Source organism: Notamacropus eugenii, chromosome 1 (genome assembly GCF_028372415.1).
Source record: "Notamacropus eugenii isolate mMacEug1 chromosome 1, mMacEug1.pri_v2, whole genome shotgun sequence".
Taxonomy (NCBI): Eukaryota; Metazoa; Chordata; class Mammalia; order Diprotodontia; family Macropodidae; genus Notamacropus; species Notamacropus eugenii.
Window position 1 is genome coordinate 213611218 of NC_092872.1, and position 22648 is coordinate 213633865.

The 22648-nt window shown below is 40.5% G+C and overlaps 1 protein-coding gene across 10 annotated transcripts in view; it reads left to right on the forward strand.

Annotated features, from left to right (window-relative positions):
• The first annotated feature begins 17442 nt into the window (after positions 1–17442).
• LCOR (ligand dependent nuclear receptor corepressor) overlaps positions 17443–22648 on the forward strand; it is a 134034-nt gene continuing 128828 nt past the window's right edge. Inside the window, exons 1-2 of one of the 10 annotated variants that reach the window (XM_072626492.1) lie at positions 17443–17600; positions 18527–18600. Coding sequence is in view for 4 of the 10 variants with exons in the window: in XM_072626474.1 (XP_072482575.1) it covers positions 18262–18311; positions 18527–18600 (124 nt within the window). In the remaining 6 variants the exon portion in view is untranslated. The other 9 variants (XM_072626533.1, XM_072626499.1, XM_072626541.1 and 6 more) reach the window with 9 other exon arrangements.

Sequence of the window (22648 nt, forward strand, 5' to 3'; positions counted from 1 at the left end):
GGGCTAACTTAGATCTTGTACTTTAAGCTAATTTAATTCCTTTGACTAAATAATGTAGTGCTACCTGGTTCCCTGTATGGACAATGGGGACTACACTAAGGAAAAATGGTACACTGTGCTAACAAAATTTTATATACAGGAGATTTTCACAATGCCATATGTGAATATTGAATACTCCCACATCTCCACTTTTGACCCTACCCATCTCTATATAGATCTGAGGAGAATGAATGACAACACTGATAAATTGTGCTGAAAACTATATGGGAAATCACCATTTAAAAAAAATAAAAGCCTTGTACATATGTTGACAAATACCATTGAGAGTCAAAAGTTGTATATCTGCCAGAGCATTTTATGTTTTTGATTTTGAAGTTTTAACCAACTACAAAGCAAGGTGAACTGCACAGTGAACATAGATTCTTCTTCCCTTGAACTTGTTAGAAAGTTTCTCTCACACTCCAACTGAATCCCTCCAACTCTTATTATTCATTTTATTAGTGAGCAGGCACAAATCAGTGGTTTGAAGTTTGCATGGCTTTGCATTTTACTCAGTATTATACTGTTAATCTTTTAAGACATTAAATGATGTGCTTTTCCTATTTCCTTTCTTTCTTGACCCTTCAAGTAATTTAAAGTAACTTATTTCAAAATTTTACTCTCTGCTGTTTTTTCTTCATTTTTTAAAAGAGTTTTAGTAAATATATTTTTAGAGAAAAAGCACTAAAGAGAAGTATAACATTGTTTTCAGGTAAGTCAAAGTGAGTTTGGAGGAAATCAGTGTGCTCCTATGGGCATATAAAAAAAAAAAACCCGAAAGTGAAAAATATGGACGAGCAATTTCCCTGAATCCCTTCCAAAGTAATTTGACTTTTAATTAGTCAATTTGTTATCCTCTTAAAAGATCAGAGGGCCTAGAGCTGGAAGGGAACTTAGAAATCATCTAATTTTTTTTCCACTTAACTTTCAATTAGCCAAAAATTGATAAATAACTTTTATATTCATTTTAAAGGATCTCAATTTTTTTAAACTTTAGTTTAAAATGTTATTAATTTTTCTTATGATTAGCTTTTGAACTATCCTTAACCCTTGGAGCTAAGGCCTCATTTCTCCTAGTGGGTTTATTAGCATTTCCTGGTATACCTATCACAATGAACTTTTAAAAATTTTGAATTTTAATATTCACTTTTTACAATTTTGAGTTCCAAATTCTCTCCTTTCCTTCAACTCCTCCCACTGAGAACCCAAGCAATATGATTCAATTAACTCTTAACCATTAGCTCTACTCATTGCTGTGGTAAATAGTCACACATAAATTACACAGAATACAACATGAAATGAAGTTTTCTTTATGAAAGATTGGGATGGGAGGAAGCCAGGGAAATGTGAAGGTCGGGAGATAGAAAGGTAGATTGTGAGATGAGCTTTGTCAAAGATCTAACTACTCAAAAGGTCTTTTAGTCAGATAAGAACCCATCCATCCACCAAAGTGAGTTCTAAAATCTGTGACAATGGATTTGAGATTTGAATTTTCAAAATCTGAACAGTTCATTGAGGAATGAGGAACTGAAAAAGCCTGAAGTTTGTTAACTTCAAAGACTTTCCCCTGATGGTCATTGCAGCTGAAAGTCAGATACACACGGACTAAGGAGAGCCACAGAATCAGCCTGCAACTGATTAAGTTCAAAGAAAGGAGATTGGAAACGGGTGAAAACTGCCCTAACTAAAAAGAGGCAGGAGAGCGTGAAGTCACACTGGGGAACAAGAACAAGGTGAAGCCCACCTGATAAGAAAATGTCAGTGGCTCCTGGAGGACTTGGATGACAATATAAGGAGCCAGGAGCAGGAGAGTGGTCCAGGCCATTCAGATAGAGTCATGAACCTAAAACCAGGTGAACATTTGGGAGATGATGGATTTCACTTTATCTGGGTCTCAGTTTCCTTGTGAGTAAAACTGTGATAATATTTGCACTGATTACCTCACAGAGCCATTAAAAGAAAATAAAACTTGTAAATGCTAAAGAATTGTGAGTTGTCAATTACAGTGGACATCAGAGCAAAGTCATTTGTCCTACACTTGGCCCACTTCTCCCATCCTGAAAGATCAGCCCTCTCCATCAGACCTCCAGGGACATCTCCACTGACTCCTTTCCCCAGTCTCAGTAATCCACTCAGCTTTGGAATGCCTTCCTGGGACTGCATTGTTTTGATTGATGGATGGATGGATGGATGAGGGAGTGCAAACTCACTATTAGATCTATCCAGTCACAGACACATACTTCACATCCCAGCCAGTTATCCACCACCAAACTAGGACCTATCCTGGTATCCTGCCATCTAGTCCACAACCTACCTAACACCTCTTGCTTTTGTGATAACTATCAAATCAATTCTACAAATATTTCTGAAAAGGACATGATATTCAACTAGACAGCTATGGCTCCACTTATGATCCCATGACAACACTACAAAGATATCTATATTTTGTCTCTTTCCCTCCCCCTCCATCAAAATGTAAGGTCCTTGAGAACAAGGGCTGCCTGACTTTTATGTGAATATTCTCAGCTCCTAGCACAGCAACTGGTCCTTTATTCAAAGCCAAGTAGATGAACTGGAATCAAGACATCCATGAATTGCCAAGATCAGGGCAAGAGCATGTCAGAAACTAGATAAACATACAGGAACCAGGAGGATGTGAATAACACCAGAGGGCAGAATGAGGTGGGTGGCATAAGGTACCAATAGGTAACCCAGAGCTTCTCAGAACCTAACATGTGTAAAGCAAAGCAGGAGAATAATACACAGTGACAAAAAAGTCCTACCAACTTTGATAGCTAGAACAATTTTCTACCACGAGCCCAGAGATTTTATATTGTTCGTCAATTTATGGCTGTGCCTTAACTCATACCATCATTGCTAACTGAACACTTTGTGGGCAATCAGATAATTGGGACTATACAGCCAAGATGGACAAGTTTATAGATAAGGAAGGTGGTAGCTTCCGAAGGGAATATCCTGGTTGTTGCTTCATTTTGATGAGAATAGGAGGGGAAGTCCTCAATACCTTAATGGTTCAGGTTTGTCAGGTTTGTGGCAAAGTCTATCATAATTATTGAGTGTCTAAAATTTGTCTTTTGAGCCATATTTTTTCCAATTCACCGTGGAATACAGCAGAAGTTTATTTAAAGACCTAATAGAATAAACAGATATTTAAAACGACAAGTACAGAAGGCAGATATTAAAACTATCCTTTTCTTTCTTTTTCCACTGACACTTTCTTAGTCCAGACCTTCATCATCTCATCCTGGACTATTGCAACAATCTCCTAACTAATTCTCTGCTACCAGGTTCTCCAATTCATTTCACATGCAGCCATAAAATTAATTTCTGCAAAACGTATCATTCTCCTACATGAACTCTTTCAGTGGTTCCTTACCATCCACTGAATAAAATCAAATTCCCTTATCTTAGCTTTTGAGACTGCAGTTAGGCTTTGAAGGGCTTTAAAAGACAGAAAGCATTTCTATTTTATCTCAGAATCAAGAAAAAGCCACTAAAACATCTTGAAGAGAATCGTGATGTGGTCAGACCTACTATAAGTGTATCAGTCTGGTGGATGTGTGGAGGATGAATTAGAGAGGGAAAGATTGGAGGTACGGAGACCAATTAAGAATTCATTGCAATAATACAAGTGGAATGTGATAATAGCTTGAACCAGAATGGTTGTTGTTTTTAAAAATTTATTTTAAACTTAAACGCCAAATAAAAGTATCATTTCAATATACAAAGAAGAACATTAAAAAATCGTATGTGAAACCACAAACATCTATTATGTATACCTTGCTTTTTGTTTCCAGCACATAAACTCCACATGTAACTTTCAAAGCCATCCTGCTTGTCTAGTTCTGTTTTTCCCCCCAAACCATTAGCAAATAACTCAATGATCCTCTTTGCTCCCTTGTCTTTTTTCTCTCTCTTTTTTTTAGTAACCCTATCACTAGCCCCTTACTCTTCCCCAAAACAACCCAAAATTGAGGGAAAGGGGAAAATCAAAACCTATATAGTAAATATCTACAGTCAAGAAAAACAAATTCCCACAATGTCTGTGTCCAAAAATTGTCTCATTCTGCACCTTGAGTCCATCACTTTGCTGACAAGAGGTAGGCAGCATAATTCAGGGGTACTCTGGAACTGTGGCTGGTCATTACATTGCCTAGAATTGTCAACTTTTTCAAAAGTTTTTCTTTACAATGTTGTTGTTATCATATAAATTGTTTGCCATGTTCTACTTCTCTTTACATCAATTCATGGGCAGCTTGGTGGTGTAGTGGATAGAGCACTAGTGCAAGAGTCAGGAGGACCTGAGTTCATATCTCACCTCAGACACATGACACTCACTAGCTGTGTGACCTTGCGCAAGTCACTTAACCCCAATTGCCTCATACTGGGTCATCTCCAGTATTCCTGATAAATATTCAGATGGCTCTGGAGGAGAAGTGAGGCTGGTGACCTGCACAGCCCTCCCTCACTCAAAACAAAGTCAAGTGCAAGTCATGTCATCATTTCTCTGATGGCATGGTCTCCTTCAGCAACGAAGGACAAACACACCCACATATCAGTTCATACAGCTCTTCTCAGATTTCCTTGAAACTATCCCTTTGATCACTTCTTACAGTATAATAATATTCCATGACATTCATATGACATAATTTGTTCAACCATCCCCTAATTGCCTGCCTCTTTTATGAGAGATGATTTGCCCCATTCCATTTCTCCCTTTCTCCTCCCAATATATTTCTCTCTCACTGCTTAATTTCATTTTATTAAGATATGATCCCATCCTATTCAATTCACTCTGTGCTGTCTGTGTGTGTGTGTGTGTGTAATCCCACCCACTACCCAGATACTGAAAAGTTTCAAGAGTTACAAATATTGTCTTTCCATGTAGGAATGTAAACAGTTCAACTTTAGTAAGTCCCTTATGACTTCTCTTTGCTGTTTTCTTTTTCATGCTTCTCTTCATTCTTGTGTTTGAAAGTCAAATTTTCTTCTCAGCTCTGGTCTTTTCCTCAAGAATGCTTGAAAGTCCTCAATTTCATTGAAAGACCATTTTTTCCCCTGAAGTATTATACTCAGTTTTGCTGGGTAGGTGATTCTTGGTTTTAGTCCTAGTTCCTTTGACTTCTGGAATATCATATTCCACACCCTTCAATCCCTTAATGTAGAAGCTGCTAGATCTTGTGTTATCCTGATTGTATTTCCACAATACTTGAATTGTTTCTTTCTAGCTGCTTGCAATATTTTCTCCTTGACCTGGGAACTCTGGAACTTGGCCACAATGTTCCTAGGAGTTTCTCTTTTTGGATCTCTTTCAGGTGGTGATCTGTGGATTCCTTGAATACTTATTTTGCCCTCTGGTTCTAGAATCTCAGGGCAGTTTTCTTGACAATTTCATGAAAGATGATGTCTAGGCTCTTTTTTTAATCATGGCTTTCAGGTAGTCCCATAATTTTTAAATTGTCTCTCCTGGATCTATTCTCCAGGTCAGTTGTTTTTCCAATGAGATATTTCACATTATCTTCCATTTTTTCATTCTTTTGGTTTTGTTTTGTGATTTCTTGGTTTCTCATAAAGTCATTAGCCTCCATCTATTCCATTCTAATTTTGAAAGAACTATTTTCTTCAGTGAGCTTTTGAACCTCCTTTTCCATTTGGCTAATTCTGCTTTTGAAAGCATTCTTCTCCTCATTGGTTTTTTGAACCTCTTTTGCCAATTGAGTTAGCCTATTTTTCAAGGTGTTATTTTCTTCAGCATTTTTTGGGATCTCCTTTAGCAAGGTGTTGACCTGCTTTTCATGCTTTTCTTTCATCTCTCTCATTTCTCTTCCCAGTTTTTCCTCCGCCTCTCTAACTTGATTTTCAAAATCCTTTTTGAGCTCTTCCATGGCCTGAGCCCATGATATATTTATTTTGGATGTGTGGGATACAGAAGCCTTGACTTCTATGTCTTTCCCTGATGGTAAGCATTGTTCTTCCTCATCAGAAAGGAAGGGAGGAAATATCTGTTCACCAAGAAAGTAACCTTCTATAATCTTATTTTTTTTCCCTTTTCTGGACATTTTCCCAGCCAGTGACTTGACTTCTGAGTTTTCTTTCCACCCCCACCTGGCCTCCAGATCCGCTTAGCCAGCACTTGGGGTCTGAGATTCAAATGCTGCTTCCCAGCTTCAGGCCTTTGGGTGGGGGCGGGGCTGCTATTCAGTGTAAGATTAAGTTCAGGTGCTAAGGTGGGGGCAGGGCTGCCTCACAGGGCTCAGTTCCCTCAGGGGGTTTATGCAGAGACCTTCAACAATGGCTCCAGGCTCCTGCCTGCTTTGGGAGCCCCTGTCCACTGCTACCTCTGTTGCTGCCTCCTGAGGGAGCCCGAGCCACGGGGACACCCCACTCCCCTGTGGGCCACCCAAAAAGACTCTCTCACAGACCCTTGTCACCTGCGTGTGGAGGGACCTGCGCAGCCACCAGAGATTCTGTCCCTGAAGCCTGCTGGGATCTGCTCCTCCCAATGCCACATGGCCAAGGTGGGGTTGGGCTCTGCTCTGGCTCTGGTGCGCAACGGACCTTTTGCGCCACGTTTTCAGGTCTCTTTGGAACAGAAATCTCCTCCACTCTGTTGTTCTGTGGCTTCTGCTGCTCCAGAATTTGTTGGGGGTTCTTCTTTACAGATATTTTACGGGCTGTGGGTTTGGAGCTAGCATATGTGTGTCTTTCTACTCCGCCATCTTGGCTCCTCCCCCCCAACCATCCCCTAATTGAAGGACACCCCCCTTTCTTCTCAATTATTTGATGATCATTCTCTTTGGAAGAGAAAACGGTGGGGAAAGAGTTGAGTATCTCTGCCTTCTCTCTATGATTAGTTATCATTATCATCTGGAGTAGAGGAACTAAATCTTAGATTCTCCTATTCCCCAATACAGCTCTTTAAAAATAATCTTATTGTCCTTAGCATTCCTTGTATCCTGAGGTTCTGAACTCATGACCCTATTCTTATAGGACTACATCACACTTTTTGTATTCATCAATTGCCCCTTGCTCAGGACATCTCTTTTTGTTTGGTTCTATTTTAAAATCTAGTTCATTGATGAGTTCCTATAGAGTCTATTTAGACGGTTCTCTTCTTTCCTTCTTATCCATTTTATTCTTTGTGTTATTACCAAGTGTTAGTGGGGAGAAGGAAGGTTTAAACCCAGTTTCTACTAACTGTTGATTTGGCTGCATGTCCAGATCTATTGGTTTAACCCAGGACTCCTGAAATCTTTCTGCTTCTGCATTAGTATGCCTACTGAGCAGACCTCCACAGAATAACTTCATAATTTTGCTCTCAAGAACTATTTAATGACAGTACCAGATTTTAAACTATGTCATAAAGCAGTCATCATGAAAATATTACTTAATACTTAAAAATAATAATAATGGTAGTGGCAAAAAAATAGAATGATGGATCAGTGGAATAGATTAAGTACATAATACACAGTAGTAAAATACCATAGTATTCCAGTATTTGGTTAAATCCAAAGATCCAAACTTTTTGAGTAAGAGTTTACCGTTTGTTAAAAAATGCTAGGAAAACTAAAAAGCAATTAGGAGAAAAAAAAAACACTCACACTGTATACCAAGATAAGAGCAATATGGAAAAATGATTTCTAGATAAAGGGTGATGTCATAAGAAAATCATGGAAGCATGGGAAAATATACCTGTCAGATCTACGGATAAAGAAATATTTTTATGACCAAAAGAGATAGATAGAGAAGATCACAGGAAGTAAAATGGATCATTTCGATTACATGGAATTAAAAAGTTTTTGTACAAACAGAGCTAACGTAGACAAACGGGAAATTGGGAAAAAAATTTTCAGCAAATTTCTTTGATAAAGGCCTCATTTCTCAAATACATAGGGAACTGAGTCAAATTTATAAAAATGGGCGCCATTCCCCAATTGATGAATGGTCAAAGGATTTGAATAGGTGGTTTGCAGAAGAAAGCTATTTCAATAGTTACATAAAAATAAAATACTCTAAATCGCTACTGATTAGAGAAATACACATTAAACAGCTCTGAGATACCACCTCACAGCTGTCAGATTAGCTAACATGATAGAAAAGGAAAACACAAATGTTGGAGGGGAGGTGGAAAGATTAGGACACTAATGCACAATTGATGGAGTTGTGAACTGATGCAACCACTCTGCAAAACAATTTGGAACTGTTTCCAAAGGGCTATAAAACTGTCTATACCTTTTGACCCAGTAAATATCACTACCAGATTTGTACCCCAAAGAGATCAAAGAAAGGGGAAAAGGACCTATTTGTACAAAAATATTTATGGCAGTTCTTTTTATTGTGGCAAAGAATTGAAAATTGAGGGGATGCTCATCAACTGAGAATGGCTGAATAAGTTGTAGCATATGATCATGATGGAGTACTGTTGTGCTATAAAAAATGATAAGCAGGATCATTTCAGAAAAACCTGAAAAGGCATATATAAACTGATGCAAAGTAAAATGAGTAGAACCAGGAGAACACTGCAAATAGTAACAGCAGTATTGTAATAAAAAATCAACTGTGAAAGACTTAGCTACTCTGTTCAAGACAATGATCCATGACAATTCCAATGGACCCAAGAAGAAAAAGGCTATCCAACTCCAGAGAGAGAACTGATAAACTTTGAATGCAGAGTGATACATACATTAAAAAATGTTTTTGACATGTGTTTTCTTTTGCAACATGGCTAATATGGGAAAATATTTTGCATGACTTCACATGTATAATCAATATATTGCTTGCTTTCTCAAGGGGTGGGGGAAGGGAGGGCAGAGAGGGAGAGAATTTGGAACTCTAAATTTAAAAAAAGTTTAAAAATTTTACATGTCGTTGGGAAACAATGACATCAGTAAAATATTCTTAAAAGAGCTATTTATTAAAATGAATAAAATATTTACAAAATAAAAAGAACTATTTAACAGAGATCATCAGAATATAGACCATAAGGGAATATTTAGTTCATTAATGAATGTATCAAACTAATATATATTGAAGTATCAAATACATGGACTATTAGGAGAATTATTTAATAGTTTAACAACACCTACATCTATCAATACATAACTTTTAGATTTAAAGTTATACCTGCCAGATAAGCTGGGATTATGACAAGAATCATCTACTAGCAAAATTGAACATAAACTTTTAGGGAAAAAGATGGATATTGGATGAAATAGAGGACTTTCAATCATTCTTGATGAAAAAATCAGAGCTGAAAAGAAAACTCGATCTTCAACTACAAGATTCAAGAGAAGAATAAAAAGGTAAACAGAAAAGAAAAAAAAAATCCATGTTATTCAATAAGGTTAAACTATTTACATCTCTACACAGGAAGATGATACTTCTAACCCTTGAGAAGTGTATCTTTATTATGGCATTTAGAGGGTGTGGGTATAAGTTGACTTTGATGTGATGACAAAAAAAAATTAATTAAAGGGTGAAAAAAGGATTCTACTGGGAGAAGAGGAAAGGAGGAGAAAGAAAAGTGGAAATTGCATCCCATAAAGAGGCACAAAGACCTATTACAGTAGATGAAAAGAAGAGAGGGAGGTGAGCACTGTTTTACTCTCATTGGATTTGGCTCTAAGAGGGAATAACAAACACTTTCAGTTGGTTATAGAAATCTATCTAATACTCTATAGGGAAGTAGAAAGAGAAAGGGGAAAGAAAAAGGGGGAGGGTGGATAGAAGAGAGGGCAGATGGAGGGAGATGATGTTCAGAAGTAAAGTTATGCCTGACTCAATGTCCCTCTGAGTTTTGGGGCTAGCTGTATTTCTATATGAAAGTATTAGGAATGTGGCAAAAAGAGGCAAAGGCCAGCAACTAGGGGTATAGTGAATGAAGGGATGGACCTGGAGTCAGGAAGACTTTGGTTCAAAATTCAGCTTCAGATACTAGCTGTGTGACCCCTGGACAAGTTATTCAATCTCTGTCTGCCTTAGTTTCCCTATCTGTAAAATGTGGTTAGTAATAGCACCCACCTCCCAAGGTTGTTGTGAGGATAAAGTGAGATGATATTTACAAAGAAAATGTCATATGAGTGCTTGTTATTATTAATAATGATTGCATCAGTCCCCAGCTTAGCTTTTCTCTCTTCCTTTTTTCCCATGTAGTAATCTACATGGCAGAATGGAAGAATGAAAATGACTCTGAGTTCATAGAATTGCATTCTGGAGAATGCAAGACCACAGAGCTATTTGATGGTTATTTGAACTAGTAACTATTACCTGGCTTATAGTCTAGACTTCAGAGATTAAATTTGGAAGGCTTATAGAATGTTCACCATAAACTAGGGTAAGGTTTCTGACAGAGGGAGCCAAAGGAAAGTCTGAGCCTGAGGGCATTTGCTAACTGGAAAGGCATTGCTCTTCGTACTTGGGGTTGAGAATCTTCTGCCAAGGGATAAGGCTTCAGTAGCCAAGATTGTGAGGGAATGAGGCTTAAGAACTCAAACAGAAAGGTTTTTGGTGATTCTGGGTAAGGATTTCTTCAATGAGCTTGCTACCTGTCAGGCACTGTGATCATTGTTGGCAATACAAATACAAGCAAGCAGGAAAATTCTTGCCCTCCAGGAGCTTACTTTGGAAGACTATATGTAAAGGAGAGCTAGAAATTGAGAGCTGGTGGTTTGGGAGCTGGTTATATGGCTTGAAAATGCCCAAGAAGTGATGTGGTGGCCTGGTTCCAGGTGAAAGCTCACCTATCAGAGCATTAAGATTCTGGGTTATAATGAGAGAGAGATGAGGAGAATCACTATGAATTTTTTGTTTGGTCTTGGAGTTTGAGAATTTCTGTGAATCTCTATTGTGGTTCTTCTTCCTATATTGTGCTATTATCTGTGGCTTCTAGTTTGATGACTCTAAATAGCCAGTCCCCTTCGTTTCTTTTATTTTCTATTTAGAATCCTTTTGATTAGATTTGCAAGAATCCAACAAATTCATTATCATCCCTAGTCAGGTGTACTCTATCCCTGGACAGAAGTTTAGCTTTTCTGTATTTTAAGCTGGGGTCTAGAAATCCAAATTCTATTCTCAAACATAATTTTCTTATAGCAGCTGCTTATTTCCTAAATCTTTCTTTTCTGAAATCTTAGCCTTTAGTAGACAGCTGTGATGAAAACACCACCTGTACCCCAAAAGTCTTCAGATTCTTGCCTAAGATTTTGTAATACTTAGGAATGCTTTATAAGAACAGCAACAACTGATATTTATATAGGGAATTAAAGTTTACAAAGTAATTTATAAACATTATTATTTCATTTTAGCCTCACAACTATTTTACAGAGGAGGAAATTTAGGCTAAGAGGATTTAAGTAATTGCCCTTGGATGCATGACTAGGGGCAGAGACTCGAACTGAATCCAACTCTTCCTAAAGCTGAGCCCAACACTCTCTCCCTTATGCTCTCCTGCTTCTCAATCTTTGGATTGCTTCTGGCAATACAATTCATACCCCAGAGAAGACAGTAAATTTCTTTGTTGTGGTTATTGGACTGACAAATAGCTGCTTGTATGCCCCTCAGCATAAGATCCCTAACCACCATTAACTGTTCTCTTTTCCCTCCAAGTCTTGTTGGATGATCCATCTCTCATCTGAGAGCAGCACCTATGGCTCAATATCATCATTCTGTGATGGACAAGCAGCTGTTTCTTCCTTATAGAATCTAGTTTCCTCCTTTTTCAGAAGAGTCTTATATTTATTACTTAGTTTGAAGTCTTCTTTGTATTTCCTTTCCATCTTTGGATAACGTTCTTCTATCCTCCAACCTCCTGACGCAGGATGCCTGACATAGGTCCCTCTGTCTCTTTAGATTATTTTCTTCTTTGTTTTTATATGGAAACCCTTCCATTTTTAAAAAGAGAAACACTTCTATTCCCGATATCCTGGAGAGTGGAGAGGCATTTCTTAGACTCTACCTTTTCTCCTAAAAGGTAGATCAGCCAGAACTTTGAGCATAGATAGCAGTTGCTTACCTGTGGCAGAAATACAAACATCGCACACTCTAAGCAGATAACTGGATAACTCTTCTTTCTTTTCATATGTTTCAAGTGAAATCTTCAGTCCTTTGTAATTTGAGGGAGCTGATGGCTCCCTCAAAGAACCTCTGTGTCAAGTTGTTTTTGAGTGCCCCCAATTTCAGAATTGTCCCCATTCTGCCCACCTTGTATTATCTTTTTGAATTTTGTAGATCTCCCAGTTCCTAACCACCTGACTATGCTGTAAGACAAAATAGTGTATAAAATGTTCATGAGAGTCTTGGGACTTTAGGAGGCAGCTAGGTGGTGCAGTGGATAGAGTTCTGGGTTTGCAGTCAGGAAGACCTGAGTTCAGATTTGACCTCAGACACTTCCTATCTGTCTGACCCTGAGAAAGTAAATGGAAACCTGTTTGACCCAGTTTTCTCAACTGTAAAATGTAAATCAAAATAGCACCTACTTGCAGGGGTTCTTGTGAGGATCAAATGAAATAATATGTGTAAAGCATGTAGCACAGTGCCTGGTACATAGTAGGTGCTTAATAAATGCTTGTTTCCTTCTGGTGACAGTTCTTAGAAGGGAAAAGGAGTCCTTCTTACTGATGGAGATCAGAAAAGATCACATGGAAAAAGGAGCATTTGAACTGAATCTTGAAGGATAGGGAAAATTACAATGGGTTGAAATGTGGAAAGAGGGCATTCCAGGCATAGCTAGCAAGAACAAAGGCACTGAGACACTCAGGAAATGGTTTCTGAATAGACAAATGACATTTGTATGTCTCAATAATAATTGTAGCTTTTATTTGTATTGAGCTTTACAATTACAAAGCATTTTCACATATATTATCCTCTGTGATCCTGATTTATCACCAAATAAACTGGACAGATACTTACCATAGATTCTCAGAAAAAGGTTGGGCTTTATGATACGACAAAAATAAATTTTAGAAAGGTTAATTAGTCCACTTACAATGGGTAAAGACCTCAGGTAGTTATGTGCTAAAGATATGAAGCAATGAGACAAGATGGGAATTTTCAGGTGTGACCAAGAAGTTTGGGTTCTAACTTAGCAGTTGGGCCACATGTTTTTCTATTGAAGGGATTTTGAAGTCTAGATGCATGCCTAATCAAAGGTCAGAGAGTCAGGTAGACAAGCAGAAATCAGGGCACTTCTGGGTTCTGGGGCATTGGGAAAGCAGCAGATCAAAAATCTGAAGAGTCAAGAGACAATGATCTAGCTACACTGGCCTCCTTTCTGTTCCATCTTTTCGTTTCATCTCCCATCGTCATGCCTTTGCACTGAAATGCATGCCTCAAATCTCCCATAATTCTGCGGAAAGTTTATGGTTCATTTAATAGCTTCATATACATTTTTTTTCTCCCTAGCAAAAGAATCATCCTAAGTGTGGATAGACAACCCAGAACCCATAAAGTAGAAGGTCAATTAATTTACCTAACTGGAAGAAGTAAAAGGGAGGTAGTGAAGGGTAGATCATGATAGAAGAGAGAGTCTGGAGCCATTGAGACAGTCTCAGAGACTGTGATTGTAACAGACTTGTAAAATGATTGGAATGGATTAAATCACTTTCTAAGTGAAAGTGGCCTTTATGGTTTTGAATAGCCTCGAATGGTTTCCCTAAATTAGTAGGCAACCCTTTCAACTCTGTCTGTCTTTTGATGTCTTTCAAAGGGATCAAAGCTAAATTTTCAACCCAGAACTGAGTGGAGGTAATAAAAATGGATAGGCAGAAGCGAACTCTAGAGTTCATTGAAGAATGAAAAGCTAGGACTTAGTACCTGATGGTCCAGAAAAAAAAAACAAACCCAAAACATGGAGACCAAGGGGGAAGGCACAAGCTACCATGTTTTACAATCCAGTTAACTTTTAATAGGAGGGAAGAGATAAACAAGACAGATCCTTTTGTTGGGTACGATCAGCCCAATTAGAAGAATAAGTACCAGTTTGACAAATGAAAGGCGAAACTGATTTTTTAAAATTATGATTATTACCGCTTAGGAACAATGCTTAGCAGAATAGTGGGACAGAGACAGACATGTCAGACAAAGAAAGTTTGATTGACTGAAAATGACTATTGATTTAACATATAAACCATTATAAGATATCTCAGAGAGAATAACAGAGAGCTTTTTTAGAGGAAATAGTAAGTATTCAGGGGGAATCCCTCCATTTCTATTACACATTAGATAATTTTTTCAAGCACATTATTCTGAGTGGTTCCCTCATAAATGTGTTTGTCAAGAACCTCATTAACAAATATTTCCCAATATCTCAGAGACCTATGATTTGATTATTGTGCCTTCCACCTCCAGAGACACATATGATAATGTTTCTCTGCACTGAGAGCTTATCTTCTTTAGTCAGTCAACAAGCAATTATTATACATTGTACTAAGCACTGGGGGTACAAAGAAAGTCGAAAAATAGTCTCTGTTCTCAAAAAGCTCAGTGGCTCAAAAAAAAAAAAATTTAAGCACATGGTGCTTAACCTTTTAGTGATGAATTTTTTCACATTTAGAGAGGCAGGGTCTCTTACCCAACAGGCATACAAATCATTGCCAGGTCTCTACTTGATTACTTTGTAAGACCTGCTAGGACTTGTCATCTTCTGGCATATTCTTCTAGAATTTAGGCTCCTCTCTACGTTATATATGACGAGGTATTGGTTTAACTTTAGAACTTAGAGAACAGTTTTTAGAATTACTTGCTATTAACATGAAGGTTGATTTGGTTAAGAGAATGATTTTTGTCTTTGAATCTTCCAAAAATTCTGCTCCCTAGAAAAGCAAAGTTGCTTGGTTAAAAATGACACTCCCTTCCACCACTCCCCCCCCCCCCAAAATAATCCCACTAATAGCATCTAGTGGTGAAACAGGCAAACCATAGCGACAGACAGGTTGCTGTATAGGTTGACTATTCCATTCAATTCAATTCAACTAATGTTTATTAAATATTTACTATGAGTAAGGCACTCTGCTAGGCTCTGGAGATGTAATGAAAAGCAAAACCATCTGTTCTCAAGGATCTTACAATCTACTAAGGGATAAAATGTATACTAAAGTAAATAAAAACAGTCTATATTCAGTAATTCCAAGAGGGATGGGAAAATGTTAATAGTTTGGTGAGGGAGAGGATGGGAGATCAGGAAAGGTGGCTTAATGTAGGATATGACCCTGAACCCTCCTTCAAAAGAAGCTAGAGATTGATTGCATGTACAGGCACACCTTGTTTTATTGTGTTTTACTTTATTATGCTTTGCAAAAAATGCATTTTGGGGGGAACAAATTGAAGGTTTGTGGCAACCCCGCAACCACACCCATGGAAGATGGCAAACTTAATGGAGGTTGTTAAAATAGTCTAAGTGAGAGGAGATGGAACCTGGACTAGGACAGAGGCTGTGTGAGTGGAGGCATCGGATCAAAAAAGACTTAAGAACTTTATGGATGTGGAAATTGATCTGATAGCAATACACGAAAGAGTAATACACTTTTTATGCATCTGTCTTATTTTCTGACACAGTAATATCCATATATGGATGGGGGACTGTATTTCTGACTTAATTGGTATAGGGAACTCTCTCTCAGGTAAGGAAATTTTCTTTACCAATGAAAGCAGGCACTTCCTCTTCTTGTTATAATCTTAGTTGCTCAGAGCACTGAGTTAAGAGTTTTGCCCAAGGTCACACAGCCAAATTTGGTATCCCTGCCTCAAGACTCTTTGCCCTTCAATGCAGTCTCCACATAACAGCCAAATTAAACTTCTAAAAATACAAAGCTGAGCACATCATTTCCCCATTAAAACAAAAACAAACTTCAAATGGCTCCCTATTGCCTCTAAAATAAAAATAAATTTGTAAACCCTCCATTTAAATCTACAAATCTGGGTCACAGGTAGGACTTCAACCTAGGTCTTCCTGACTTTGAGGTCAGCTCTCTCTATCCACTATAACACAGCTGTGTGTATATGATAAGAATTCAAATACTTTTAACTTTATGGGTGACATTTCTTCTTTTCTGCTGTCTTCCCGTTTTTCTTTCTACCCAAATCATCACTAAGCAGAAAGATTTGGATTTTCCTAGGTGACAGCCAAAAGAGTTTGAAATCTACATTAAGGATTTCTTTTGTAGACTAATACTTTAGATCAGACTTGCCTACAGTAGTCTTTTGCAGTCTGATTGTTCCCCCTCATTCCTCTTCCCTTCTCCCCTCTTGTAAGAAAAATATCTTCCCTACTGGTTTTTTTCTCGCACTTGAAATTATGACACTAGCATTTCAAACCTCAGCACTAAGGACTGCCTTCTCAATCAGGTCCTCTTTTAAAATATAAATACTTCCAATGTAAACTCATTGAATCACTGGGTCACTGAATCATTTTAGCAAGAATTCATTTTGAGGGTGTTTTTTCTCTTAAAGGAAAAAGGAAGATCTTCAAGAAGCTTACTTTAGGTTGGAGGAGAGTAATATATGCACATAGATTACCATATGCAAAATAATGTATACATATTAATATATGCAAATAAATACAAAGTAACTTTCTGGGTGAGACACTGGCCACCCGGGGGGAGAGGAGAGATGCAGTCCTTGAAGGGGGATAAGCCTGGGGAAATAGGGACCAGGTTGGGAAGAGATTTAAATGCCATGAGTCTAGACTGTTTTGTTAACAATATACTAATAAAGTCTATAAATAGCTTAAGGGTGTTTTTAAAAAAATGGAAACGACTCGGGTTCTATTCCTCAAAATGCAGTAATAAAGTCCATAAAAAGCTCACTATTTTTAAAATTGACATGACGTAAGTCCTATTCCCTTTAAGTCTATAAATAGCTTAAGGTTTTGGTGGTTTTTTTTAAGGTGAAATGACCAGGGTCCTATGTCTCCATCACCAACCATTATTCTTATTTCTGCCCCAATCCAGCTGTTAAAAGTGCTTAAACTGCATGCAACAGTTGGCATGGGGGCAGCGGGAAGCCGGGGGCGGTAAATGGTGTAAAAACAAAGACAACTGGGAAAAGCGCCAGGCCGGCGCCCGGTCGCGATCGCGGGCATCTGCGCCAGGTGAAGGGGGCAGCTCGGAGCAGTGACTTCTCCAAGGCCAAGCTCGGGGTGGCTGGGAGGGGGCGGCCTCGCGCTGAGTGGGCCGGTGGGCGCGCCCACGGGACTCGGGGGAGGGCCCTGGGAAACCTCCCCCCCTGCCCCCTGCCGAGAGACTGAGGCGGCCGGCCCGGGCCGGGGATTGCGAGCGAGTCACGGGGTGCCGAGAGCCCCCGGGGCCCACTCCTTCCTCCTTCCCCCCCACCCCCACCCCGGGAGGCCTGACGCAAGGCGGGGGTGGCGTGCGTGCGCGGCCCCGGGCGTGGCGTGAGCATGCGTGCGCGGGGCCGCGGCGGAGGCGGAGGCTGGGCCGGGCTGGCGGCAGAAGATGGCGAGGGTGTGTAGGCGGCAGCAATGCTCCGTTGAGAGACGCGGCTTTCGGCAGGAACTGGATTCGTGGCGCCACAAGCTCATTCACTGTGTAGGTGAGACCCTCCCTCCCCGCCGCCGCCTCCGGTCCGGAGCTGCCCCGCCGCCTGCCGCCCCTGGCTGGGGAGGGAACCAGCTAGTTCCTCCTCCGGCCCTCTAGCTCTCTTCCCCCCTCCCCCTCCCCCTCCCTCTCCCTCCGTCTCGCGTCTCTTCCCCTACCCCCTGGTGGGCGAGCGGCGCGCGACTACGGCGGCCGCTTCTCCCAGTAGGCTCGGCGCGCGCGCGCTCGCCCCTCCCTCCCGGCCCCCCCCCCCCGCGGCTCTGCCCTCTCTGGCCCGGCGCTCGCCCCTCCCCCCAGCCCTGACCCGGCGCCTGGGCCGCGGTGTATTGTGGAGATTCGGTCCGAAACGTACACTCTTTTCCGGGGTCGCGCCTGCCGGCTTACGCTGAGCTAGTTGGGCGGGGTGGAGGTGGGAGGGGGCGCTGGACCAATCACCGCCCCCCACCTTCCCGGCCGCCCTTCTCTCTGTCTCTCCCTCTCCCATGGCTCCCCTCCTCCCTCTCTCCCCCTCGCCTCCCGCACGCGTGGCCGCGCGCGCGTCCTCTCCCCCCCGCCCCCGTGCGCGCGCCTCGGCCCCGGGAGCCCGGGAGTGGGCGAGGGAGCGGATGGGGGAGCCGGAGCTGTCAGAGGCCCCGGGAGCCGAGCGGGTGTAATGGCCGCGGGGGGCAGCGGCTTCCCTCGCTCCGCCCGCGGGGGCTCGGGGTGGGTGTGTTGTCGGCGGGGTGTGCGTGTGCCGTGCGGGGTCAGCCGGGAAGGCCGCGGCGGGAGCCCCCTGCCCCGAGAACCGCAGCATCCTCGGTCCGCCCCGTGCCGCGGCCCCGTGGGGGGAGGGAGCGGACGGGGTGCCCCCGGGAGGGGCGCGGGCGGCTGAGCTGCTCCTCTCACACTGTGTGTTTTGTCTGTTTTTCTCTCCCAAGGTCCCGTTTCCCTCTGCGCGGCGGCCGGCGGGACCATAAGGGCTTAACTCATATATTTAACCCCCCTCCGAAAAGTAAGTGGCCCGTGTGGTGCCTCCGCTGCGCCCGCCGCCCCCAGCCCCGCTGCGCCCCCGGGTCCTGTCGCTCCTCGCCCTTCCCCTGCCCCGTCCCGCACGCCCACTCCCCGGGGAGGCCCGCGGGGCACGGTAGTTAGGGACCCGGGCCGCTCTGACTGGGCTGAGCTGGGAGACTTTAGAGCTTGGCTCGGGCCCCTCGCCCCCTCCTTCCCGACCGGGTTTCATTGGAAGGAATTATGCAAATCCAGCTTTCTGGTGTCCATTCAGCGGCAATTTCATGCGGTGAGAAGTTCTCTTTGTTGTGTGAGGGGGAGAACAGACACTGATTTAATAGACATATCTGTTGGGGGGAAGGGTGGAGGGGGTATGGAGAGAGAGGCTCAGTTTGGAAGAATTGCAGCACTTGGTTAGCTCACTGTCTTTGTGCGTGAGCCTTCTGGCTTGACAGGAGTGTCTGCCCTTTACCATACCCCACAAGGGGTTTTTTTTCCCCCTATAATAGATTAAAAGCAAAACTGAAACTTTAAAGAAGTGAAAAATCAGGTATCCTTTACCTAAAAGATAATATTACCTTTTTTTGAGAAAGAAGCTTATCCCTCCCTCTCTCCAGTGGTGTTTTATGAAAATAAATCTTGTAAGTTTTGTTACAGACCTTGACTTAATCTAACATAAAAAACTGATAATTGTTGTTACATTAGTGGTTCAAGGTTTGGAATAATTATGAGTATTTAACAGTGGGAAGAAATTGGGTTGAGTAAAGCATATCAAAAATAGAAGCTGTAACATGCTCTGTAAACATTTCAAAATCATTTTCTCAGTTAAGAGTCAGTGAATTTCAGCTTCTGCTGCATTCATGGCCACCTCTGGCCTTCGCTAAACCACCTTTTGGTTATCAGTTTGCATTTAATTTGCTTTGATTCTGTTTTATTCTTTAAGATAGAACTACTTTGCTAAATATAAGCGTTCATGTAATTTATGCATCCTTCTTTGGCATATTTGTTACCTGTGGCATTTATGTAAGATGTCTTCTGATTTTAAAAGGCATAGAATTTTTTAAACTGAGTTTTCATGATGAAGGATACTTAATTTTCTAGAACGGTCACTTTGCTTGATTTTCTCAGGGACTGCTTTTGTTGCATTAGACTCAGTATGGTTTTGAAATGATTTTTAAATTGACTGCTTTGAGTAGTGATGACAGATTTTTAAAAACAACATGACTTCAGATAGTTTTAATGAGTTAAATCATCTCATTCTAACAGTTTTTCTTGTTTTGGATCATTCCTTATTGCAAGTGTTTATTGTTCAACATAGTGAATATCTTTGCACATTTTAGAGTATATCTTTAATGCCAAATTCTGAGTTTTGAGGAGATAAAGTTCAAAAGATATTTAGAGTCCAAAGTGCAATGGCAATATTTTAATCTCAGTAGTAGACTATAAATAGTCTGAGTCTCAAATCAATCAGTTAGATCACAGATTCCCTTTCACATACTCAGTGGTGTTTCTTTTTTAAATTCAATATAGATTACTCAATACATTAATTTTAGCTTTCAGAACTTTTATGATTAAGAACATGTTGGTTATCTTTGAGACTGTTGTATAAGCAACTATTTGTTCAATTTTATAACCTCTTCTAATTGACTGATTATATCAAAAACCTTGTAGTAAATAGAACAGTTGACCTATTATCTGATCTTATGATTCATTTGCCTCAATACAGCAGTGTTATTTTTTTTTCAAACTGTATTTAATTTACACTCAGCATTAACATTTTGGAATGAATGAGAATTCACTTTAAGTGTCCTTTTTCTTGCCAATTCTTTGCTATTAGCAGAAACAGAGGTGGACGTTTTGGCTGACATTGACTTAGCTTTCCTACCTTTGTAGGGACTTGCGTAGTAGGAGAGGGAGGCATTGAAGTCCTGTGGGGATGACCCATTCAAATTGCAGGGAAATGACTAAATTTGCATCTTCATCTCCCTCAGATTGACTGCTTTTTAAGGAATTCTGTACTATGTAGAGGAAATTCAGTCTGACCCCTTCTTGATCTGGTCAGACTGGGAAAGTCATGTGGGGGAGCCAGTGTTAGATGACTTTTTCTGGCTTACACAACTGTTTTACGTTGTTTTAACTCCAGCAAACAAAGTTGTGGTCAAGGAACACTAGGAGACGTTTGAGCTATAATGCAGCTTACAAGGTTGCACAGGATGGGTGGTCTTCTGATTTTATTCTTGTATGAACCTGAGTAAACACCCAACCGTATTGGCATTAGTGTTGTTTTTAGGAATGCAGTATTTGTGGACAAGGGCTTATTTATTTTTTTCAAAGAATGCCATTTATTCAGTGAACATTTTTCATGCTCCTATTACACATAAGTCACTGTGCTAGATGCTAGGAATACAAAGGTGAAATAATTTGTGGGCTCCCCATCCTCAAAAAAGCTTATGGATTGAAAGGGAAAAAAAGTATAAAACAAGGCAGTATTATTAAGTACCAATTAATAGTATAAATCAGGTGCTTGTAGGACTTATGAGTGAGAGGCTGTGTAAGATTATGATAGGTGGTGAATGGGAACATTCCAAATAGAAAAAATGATGAGTCAGGTGTGGAGGTAATAAAATGAAAGTCCTAATTGGGGAATAAGTAATCCAATTTAACCAAAGTCTAGGGTTAGGGTATAGGAGTAAAGGAAATACGGTATAGAAGGGTAAGTTGGAATAAGTTTGTCAAGGGACTTGACCATTATGGTTATGGAAACTTGGCAGGTAGCTCAGGAATTATGGGTCTTGTTTTCATCTTTGGTTTTAAGGAAGCTATTAAGAATGTAGAGTGTGATAATTACAGGGTGATGAGATTGATTGTTAGGCTCATACTTAGACGTGAGTGTTACCCCATGCCAAGTAGTTATCTTGGAAGCCTGTGGACTTGTTCCAGTGATGATGCTATTGCTCAAAGATATTTTGGGGTACTCCTATTTGGGAAATCCTGTTAGACTCTCTGACTCATTCATTTAGCTAACATTTATTAAGTACCTACTTAGGCATGAGGAATACAAAGACAAAAATAAAAATGTTCCATTTCACAAGGAGCTTACATTGTTTTGGAGGTACAGGGGGAAACTAAATAGCCATGGAAACACAAGATTTGCACAAAGGGATTTCATTGGGGTAGGAAAGCAATAGTAACTAGGGAATCAGGATAGGTCTTTTGTAGGGATCTGAGACAGTACTGGTTGGAAGAACTTGAGGTGAGGAGAGAGTCCCATTACAAGGGGAAGAGGGAGCAGCTTGTGCACAGGTAGAAATGAGATGTTGTATGTGATAAACAGCAAGTAGTGTAGTTTGGCAGGAACATGGAGTTCCTAAAAGGGAGTGATTTGCAGCAAGATAATGCCCTGGATAGGACTGGAGCTGGAGTCAGAAAGACTTGAGCTCAAATTCTGCTTCAGACACATCCTAGCTGTGTGAACTTGGCCATGTGGTTGCTGTCTGCCTTATCTTTTTCTCATGTGTAAATTGAAGATAATAATGATACCTACCTCCGAGGTTCTTGTGAAGACAAAATGAGATAATAGCTGTAAAGAGCTTCTCAAACCTTAAAACCCTATGGTATATGCTAGCTATTGTTATTCTTGTTAGCATCTGGGAAAATAGGCTGGAACCAGATTGTGAAAGGCTTTAAATACTAAACAGAAGGTGGTATTATTTATGCTATAACCAGAAGAGAGCCATTGGTACTTCTTGAGCAAAAAGATGAAGTCAGACTTGTAGTTTAGGAATATTAATTTGGCAGCTCTGTGGACGATAGACTGGAAAGGGAATTCTGAGTAGAGTATGCTCTTTGTAGTATTTTCAGTGGTGGCAAAGTTCCACCTTGGGGGCAACTGGGGGTGGGGGTGGGGCGGGGAGATTGAAACAGCCAAAAGTTGTTTAGTGCCAAGTGGTTCTGTAACAATTGTGATCACATGATGTGCAGCTATAAAATAAGATCAATTTTTCTGGATTACCTTATAAGCTGCCTGTAATAATAGTTGGAAAAATGTTTTG